Source organism: Rhynchophorus ferrugineus, unplaced genomic scaffold (assembly GCF_030347505.1).
Source record: "Rhynchophorus ferrugineus isolate W39M unplaced genomic scaffold, kcgeb_rfMv2 rfM10, whole genome shotgun sequence".
NCBI classification, from domain to species: domain Eukaryota; kingdom Metazoa; phylum Arthropoda; class Insecta; order Coleoptera; family Curculionidae; genus Rhynchophorus; species Rhynchophorus ferrugineus.
The window spans coordinates 3,990,387-3,999,311 of NW_027472589.1; the positions used below are offsets into that span (position 1 = coordinate 3,990,387).

The window sequence follows — 8,925 nt, forward strand, 5'->3', positions numbered from 1 at the left end:
GTTTTTTATTCATTACGACCACATATGAAATAATTTCACATAACCTACAAAATACCAGTTATTTGCATCATATGGAGTAATATGATAAACGTAATATGAAAAACGATGGAGAAGATACTGAACGATATTTGCAAAAAGTACATACGATTGAATCAATTGGAAGTTGAAGCTAATAATGTTATTTTGACGAACGTAAGGTATTCACTCATTGTGCATATTAGTATACATAATACGTTTTTATTGTAGTTTTTGGACGAATTTATTCCAGCCATGCGGAAAGCTGATGACTTGTTCGATCAGCTATACACCGAACTGTATTACGGTGGCAGCTACTATGACGGTCTAAAAATCACCAAGCCAAATGAGTATGATTTAGATCTAAAACTTGTGATACCCAAACATATCAACAGTCAAGTACGAGTTGATGAAAAAAGACCTGGTTACGTCCAGATCACCTTCTTTAATCCATACAACAGATACTTGGCGGCCACCAACAAACCTACTAGAGGTAAACTACTTCCGTTAAGTTATAGTGAAAAAATAATCGACGTTTCAATATAAAACATCATTCTGAAAATAACTTTTTAAAGGTCCTGTCCTTAAACAAAAACAAATGAATGACAAAGTGACGGTAACAGACTTTGATTTTACTAAACGCCCAAACAGTCCGAAAATTTCACTATCAGTTTAATAATTTTTTGGGAAATCGTCCACAAAATTTTAAATTTTGTAAAATTAAATAAAAAAAAGAAAATCACGTTTCTAGCTTTGAATATTCATAACTATCTTAAAAACAAATTTATGTCGGAGTTTTAAAGGATTGCAGAAAATGTGTATTTCACTAGTTCACGCGTCTAGTTACGGAGAATCCTGACCTGCGCACAAGGATTTGAATTTGAACGTTGCCAGTTGTTGAAAATTATACGTATATGTGAAGAATATAATATAAATAGAATTTTGTCGAGACCCAAGTTATAATTTTGTCAAGAAAAAGAGAAAATAAAACAATATATACTCTTGTAAATTATTCGTGTGCTTGAAAAGTATAATACATATTCTGAAATTCACAAATTAATCTTTTTCATTAACCACTTTCATTTATTATGATTAACATAAAATATTCTTTCTTTAAAGTAGGGTAGATGCTCGGAAGTTAAGATTGTGGCTTATGTAACACACATCCTACATTTTTGATCTTATTTACCCATGCTTCAACACTTGTAGCGTCACTTTTATGTTTTGAACCTGCTCCGGTTTCATCCAATATATCATGCATTGGAATTTTAGCAGCTAGTTTGATTGGAATCATATTCTTATATATATACATATATATATATATATATATATATATATATATATATATATATATATATATATATATATAAATGAATCGTTGTTCGTTAGTCTCGCTAAAACTCGAGAACGGCTGGACCGATTTGGATAATTTTGATCTTGAATTATTTGTGGAAGTCCAGGGAAGGTTTAAAAGGTGAAGAAATATGAAGATGCTCGAAAGTAAATAAAAACAACAATTTTGTTTTTTCTTTGATGCCGAGGATCGAATCCGACAATCTACGTCCGCGAGAACTTTTTTAACTTCGGTGATCCTTCGCTGATAGCGACATTTCAAATTATGTGCTCTTTTTTTGTTGTTTTTTTTTTGGTGATAGGGACACTTTACTGCTAAGTGCGCGAGAATCACTTGGATTAATTACAATTTACGATGACGAGGAGAAGACGACCTGACTTATGTCGTCGCAATCAATTAACTGATGGCCAGAGAGAGACAGATCAAGAAAATAGTCGTATTGCTATGTCAGAATTGCATTCTTAGAGAGTGACAATGAAGTAGATAGGCTTAGAATGCAACGAGTTCGTGCACATCAAACACAACAACAGCGAGCACGACATAATGAAATTGAGCGATTCCGCAGACACAGTGTTCCTGTGATCCTGGAACGAGCTGCATTCCATTATGATGCGGCAATAGATTATTGTGCTGACAAATCGGTAACAATTGGGGAAATGACAATAATTTGTAAATATTGCAAGGCGTCAAAATACAGTGGCGAATCTACTGGATTATGTTGTGCTGGAGGCAAAGTAAAATTGCCATAATTGGTCCCACGACCAGATCCTTTACGCCCTTTAGTTTCTCGGACTGGAAATGATTCTAAGCACTTCTTGGCCAACATTCAGAAATATAACAGCTGTTTCCAGATGACATCATTTGGCGCTACACATATTATACAGGACAATTTCATGCCCACTTTCCCACAGTTGACCCAAAATTGCATGCAGTAGTTCCCAAACACATGATACATGGACCTTGCGGAGTTTTCAACTACAATTCACCCTGTATGGTTGACGGCAAGTGTTCCAAGCGATACCCAAGAGACCTGATTGCTGAAACCATAACGGGAATTGATGGATACCCATTGTAGCGTCGGCGATCAGTTGCGGACAATGGGCGATTGGTAGTTGTGAAGGTAGGAGGACAAAATGTTGATGTAGACAATCATTGTATTGTACCATACTCGCCAATATTATAACCAATGCAAATGACGAAATATCACAGGAATATCTTTTCATTTGCGATCCATGAAAGACACCCTACAGTAGTCCATTTAGAAAATGGTCAGGAGGAAAAAATGCGACCATCAGAATTTTCTTCCGAGACAGTTGGTTTCCTTCAAATCACTTGACACCGTTATGAACCAGGACAAGGAACATTAATCAATCTCGACTGTGGAATGGAACAAGACTGGCTGGGAAAAATATGATGAATAACGTCATTGAGGAAATAATCATAAAGGGAAAATACAAAGGAGAGGATGTCTTGATCCCGCATATACCGATGATTCCAACGGATTTACCATTCGATTTTAAAGGTTTACAATTTCCAGTACGTCTGACCTTTGCGATGACCATAAATAAATCTCAGGGCCAGTCGTTGGAAGTTTGCTGAATCAAGTTAGAGTTTCCCTGTTTCGTGGACGATTATACGTCGCGTGTTCGCGCGTCGTAAAACCGTCATCTTCGTTTACTTACGTACCACAAAACAAAACAAAAATATAGTTTATCAGAAAGCTTTAAATTTAAGCTGTTTTTTAAGTATGAAACATCATGTGCAATTAATCGAAAATAATAATAAAAATTCATTCATGCCGAGCATTTTTTTAATTAATTACGGATTATTAGGTCTTTTATTTATCGATTGAGACAGTATGCCGGGTCAGCTAGTAAACTATAAACAGAAAACATAGCTCCTACCAGTACCAGGGTCAAATTCAAAATGCCTGTTGTAGTTCGTTAGATTCTACCTCTCGATTGGTCGTAAACGGCAACGTCGCAAAATCAGACGGAAATTGCCGTTTAGAAGTTTACCAAATATCGGTTGGGATTCCCCAGAAGTAGTCACCAGCTGTTTCAACTGTTGGAAATTTAGTTAAGTCCGGTCGATTATTTGAATATTTGTACGCAAGGCCTGCAGCTCTATAAAAACAAGTACTGCTCTAGAATACTGATTACTTCTGCTAATACTCTCATTTTATTTTTAATAACATGTCCAACAGTTTCCAATACTTCACGACCCAAAAAGTTGCGATTTAGAGACTTGTTCTCTTTGGTTGACAGAGATCGCTATCTGAACACGCCCAGGGTACTGAACTGGATGAAAAGCGTCGTCCAGAATACCATCAACGGTTATTCGGCGGCCACATTCGGAAAGGATAGTGTACGGGTGAGTTATCGGATTGGATACGTATGAGGAGATCCGAATCAGCGGGTGCTTTTGTCCTAGGTGAGGATGACCAATGGCGGACCAGCCATCACGCTAAGTCTTACCGGATCCACCATCGACGACGAGATATCGCTAGACCTGGTGCCGTGTTTCGTGCTTCCGCAGTCCCAATGGCCCGGCGCCCCCTTCAGGAGGAACAACGTGCCTCATAAGGTTGTTCCTACGTACGAAGTATGACATCGGGAACATCACACGGGTCGATTTCGATTTCAGACGAACTTCTTCGCCGTATCCAAGCCGCTGAAAGAGCCGCACACCGACCGGTACTGCAGACTCTCCTTTCAGGAGCAGGAAGGCCAGTTGATCAAGGGCAAAGCGTTTCTGAAACCGGCCGTGAAGCTCTTAAAGGCAGGTATCAATCTGGGTATTACCAGTAATTTTTTTCATTCAAATATTTCCATGGTTAAATATTAACCGACGTTAATTATTGTAGAGAATAAGAGACAAATACAATCACCCGATACCTAGTTACTATATCAAAACCGTAGCGTTGTGGATGGTGGACGAGAAGGATAAGGCATTCTGGAGCAGTTCCCTGACTGACGTTTTCACGGAGGTTTGTACCGATGTAACAAACATAGAGAAATAGATATTTAACTTTATAGGAAATTTTGGGGAAATATTTCGCGACGTCTAGATAGATGTCGCTACTTTTAACTTATTACTTGCTTTAATGGCTACGATATAAGCAGGGACGGAATCTGATTAGCTTGGCTCACTTCGTTCCTATGGGATGTTTATTTATTTATTTTGAGAGCGATTTTCAGTATGGCTAACATAAGGAATAGTGCGTTTAGAGATTAAATTATTAGTTCTTTATTATATATAATTAGTATATAACAGGTTAATTGAAAAGTCCCCGGCCTGACACATAGATGGCGCTACTAGAATTAAATACATATGTTTTTTAGTTAGCCCTAACCCTCAAAAGATGCGTGTATACATTTGACAGCTGTCGGATCATTAGTCTGTGAATTATAGCATTTTGAGTGAAGCAACTTTAGTTATTGTGATAAAAATGGATAAAAAGAATTTCGCGTGTTGATAAAATATTGCTTTTTGAAGGGAAAAAATACAGTTGAAGCAAAAACTTGGCTTGATGCCGAGTTTCTGGACACTGTTTCAGGAAAATCAACCATCAAGGATTGGCATGCTAAGTTTAGATGTGGTGAAATGAGCACCGAAGATGGTGAGCGCAGTGGACGTCCAAAAGAGGTTGTTACCGACGAAAACATTTAAAAAATCCACAAAATGCATTTGAATGACCGTAAATTGATACTGAATGAAAGGCCAGACACTCTAAGGATATCAACTGAACGTGTACATCATATCATTCACCAATATTTGGGTATGAGAAAGCCCTGTGCAAAGTGGGTGCCGTGCGAGCTCACTTTTGACCAAAAACAACGACCAGTTAATTCGGAGCAGTGTTTGAAGATGATCAAACGTAATAAACCCGAGTTTTTGTGTCGATATGTGACAATGGATGAAACATGGCTTCATCATTTCACTCTGAATTCCAATCGACAGTCATCCGAGTCGACTACACAACAGTCTTCTGGCAAGGTTATGGCGTCTGTATTTTGGGATGCACATTTTTTTTTTATTACTCTTCGTGAGTCCACAATTTGCCCTATTGGCAATAAGTATTTCTTCTGTTTATATTATATATACATGGCATGTAGAAAATCACTTCAATAAGCAATCTTCTGTATAAAATATTATCTTAATTAATTAGACTTATTCTAATGCTTATTCTAAACTCTACATATGTCCAGTAATCAGATCAGGTGGTGTTAAATGTTTTAGTCAACACACTTCACTATCACGTCGCATATTTAGCTGATTAGCGAGTACATTGGGATGCACTGACACTCTTTCGAAGTACTTCACACAAACACGTTGGATTACACTCGTTATAGGTTCTAGAGGAATATCGCGTTGTATCACTTTATTTGAAATATAGTACGGAGCATCAACAATGGCATGCAACACCTTATTTTGGAACCGTTGAATGATGGATATATTAGATTTGCTAGCGGTACCCCATAGTTGAATTCCATATGTCCAAATGGGCTTGAGTATAGACTCATACAGCAATACCTTGTTATCTGATGATAACTTGGATTTGCGCCCGATGAGCCAATACATTTGATATAATTTTAGTCCTAGTTGTTTCCGTTTAGAGAGTATGTGCTTCTTCCAGGTTAGGCGTCGATCTAAATGCATACCAAGATATTTAACATGCTCTGCTTGGGGGAGTTGACGATGATTGATATTTACTGGTGGACATGTTCTTCTACGCAGGGTAAACGTTTCATTGACTGCCTTGGAAAAGGAAGGACCATCAGCAGCGACTATTACATAGCGTTATTCGACCGTTTGAAAAAGAAAGTACTTCTTCACCAAGACAATGCATCGTGTTAAAAATCCATGAATTGGGCTTCGAATTGCTTCCTCCTCGACCGTATTCTCCAGATCTGGCGTCCAACGCAGTCGAGTTTTCGTCGACTGAAGAGATGATCGCCGAAACTGAGGCCTATTTTGAAGCAAAGGACAAATCGTACTATAAAAATGGTATCAAAAAGTTGGAGGGTCGCTATAATCAGTGTATCACCCTTGAAAGGAATTATGTTGAATGAAAAAAACTAATTTTGCCAAAAAAATCTGTTTTACTACAGTAAAAATCAGTAAATGTATAGTTTTTAACAGTACATTTTGTAATTACCTTTGATCTCTTCGTTTCCGTCTGACCTTCTCTATGTCCTTACTGATCTTCTTTACCTCCGGATCCTATTTTTTATACATATATAGTCTATTAAAAGTTTTTTTGTACATATGTCATCAAGATGTTTAATGTATTGTCGCAATTTGTAAATTCGTTCCAGAATCAGACAAAATGTCCCTTCTCATTTTATTCTAGTTAAAAACAGACAAAATGCTGTCTGGTTAGTTCGAACACGTAAACGGATGAGCCTGTCCAAGTCGTCCGGTTATCAGACGTATGCAAAATTCTTGAAAGGAATAGTGATAAGAGGTTAGAACTCTAACCTATAAACTATTGTGGCTGTATAATTAACTGTAGTTTTTAGATGTACTATAATATTAAAATGAATTATATTTGATGATTTTTGTTCAATTATTTTATTCAGATTTTTGTTGTATGTCAAAGCCAAACTGAACTAAAACTCAGAGTTGATGCGGCAACATTGCGACCTTTTAATGTCACAAATTTAAATAACGTATGTACTTTGAACGGACTATAGTACTCCATTTTCGCACTAACGCTAAACTGTCAAACCATTTTGTTTTCAGCGAGTTCCCAAAACGTTGATAAAGTTACAATCAGCTGATAAATTTAAGCATTATTCGTAAATAGTGTCGCTGTATAGTGGGTGGTCTATATTGTCGGGAAGTCGCCGTTAAACCGATAATGATGGCGACAAATGAATCACTGCGCTTATTCAATTTTCAGATGCTGCGTAGGTACAATCGATATCTCAAGGACAAGTTACTGCCGTATTACTGGAATCCGGCCAATGATTTGTTCCAGGGCATAAATGATGTTACGTTGGATAATATTTACCATTTAAACCAGCGCCTACTCAATACTATGGACAAATCTCCATGGAATATCGAAAAGTTTTTCGGTAACGTAATCCCTTCAAAGTTATAACACGAAAAATCATTATTTTTACCGTAAAATTAGGAGAAAATTGGTACGACTAAACCACTGTAAGGTGACCGAAACCCTCATTCTTTAAAATGCGATGACAAGCGTTTATATTACAGTTATTTTATAATACATATTTCTATATTATAAAAACGGTTAACCAAGGGAACAGAGAGTTTTATTGAAAGTATGAGTGAGCTACGACAAACTTTTGGTTGATTTCCTTCGTTGTAAGTTGTTACAAACATCCTGTTCTCCAAACAAAATCTTTTATTTAGAGTAAAGGTATGTTTTTAAACGTCTCTACTTAACAAAACATATTCTATTTAATATACCTGTTAATAGAAACTTATATATAAATAAACCAATATCAATAAGAGTTGACTGTATGTAATATAAATCAGTTTTATAAGCGCGGATATAACTCACTATAGTCTATTCAAAGTTTTTTCGTACATACGTCATCAAGATGTTTAATGTATTGCCTGCCGCAATTTGTAAATTCGTTTCAGGATCGGACAAAATTTTCCTTCTCATTTTATTCTAATTAAAAAGAGACACAAACTGTCTGATTAGTTCAAACACCGTAAAGGAATGAGCCTGTCAAAGTCGTCCGGTTGTCAGACGTATGCAAAATTCTTGAAAGCAATAGTGATAAGAGGTTATAACTCTAACTAGTGTTGGGAACAATCGACTGAAATCGACTATCGACTGTTCAGTAATTGACTAATTGTTACTATCGACTATTTCAGTCGCTATTTTTAGTTCGACTGTTTTTACTAGTAACTGTTTTCGGTCGCTATTTTTGGTGCGACTGATTTTATTACTATTTACTATCGACTATTTCAGTCGTTTACTTTTAGTTACTATTTTCGGTTCTACTAGTTCATTCGACTGATTTTTAACGTTCTGGCCTTCCGTCTTAGCCGCGACCTTGAAAGTAATGCGCCGAATTTATGCTTATATAGATTTATATGTGATATATGTGGTTTTATGTTTTTTTGTAGTTTGCTTGTGAATAACTATATATTGTAAATTAATAAGCAGCATTTTGGAACGCTAGTTTTCGAGGGCAAAAAAATTAAATTGTAAATGATATATAGTAAGATACTTTTGACTGGCATAATAGGTAATATTTTGGACTGGTAAACTTTTTGATAAACTTTCACGATTTTTGCCCAAGCCTCTTGTTTGTCGAAACTTTTTTCCTAAAATCTTGAAAACTAAAATTAGGTTCCAAGGGTTTCACAAATTGCATAAATACAAAAGATTTGAAAAATTTTTTACAGTAGCAGTTGTTAAATTTCTTTTAAAAATATTAACGATAAAGAGGTGAATAAAGTATATTAAATATTTGTAATAAATACATTTTCTGATAGGAAAACTCTACTTTCATATTTTGTTGGCTATTAAGAAGAGCACCACAGTTTTTATTTGTTAACGAATGAAC

General features: G+C 36.1%; 1 protein-coding gene across 4 annotated transcripts; it reads left to right on the plus strand.

The window, feature by feature from the left end:
* The first annotated feature begins 38 nt into the window (after positions 1–38).
* LOC143203650 (cyclic GMP-AMP synthase-like receptor) lies at positions 39–7,644 on the plus strand. 4 transcript variants are annotated; one of them, XM_076415897.1, is made up of 8 exons: positions 39–192; positions 247–508; positions 3,576–3,742; positions 3,803–3,955; positions 4,016–4,150; positions 4,236–4,358; positions 7,278–7,452; positions 7,512–7,644. In XM_076415897.1, exons 1-8 carry the CDS (start codon positions 106–108, stop codon positions 7,529–7,531), a joined length of 1,122 nt encoding a protein of 373 aa, XP_076272012.1. In that variant the 5' UTR covers positions 39–105; the 3' UTR covers positions 7,532–7,644. The 4 variants fall into 4 exon arrangements, with proteins under 4 accessions (XP_076272012.1, XP_076272011.1, XP_076272014.1 ...); XM_076415896.1 differs by having other exon boundaries at positions 7,278–7,644; XM_076415899.1 differs by lacking the exons at positions 7,278–7,452; positions 7,512–7,644 and adding an exon at positions 6,726–6,927.
* Positions 7,645–8,925: the final 1,281 nt, after the last annotated feature.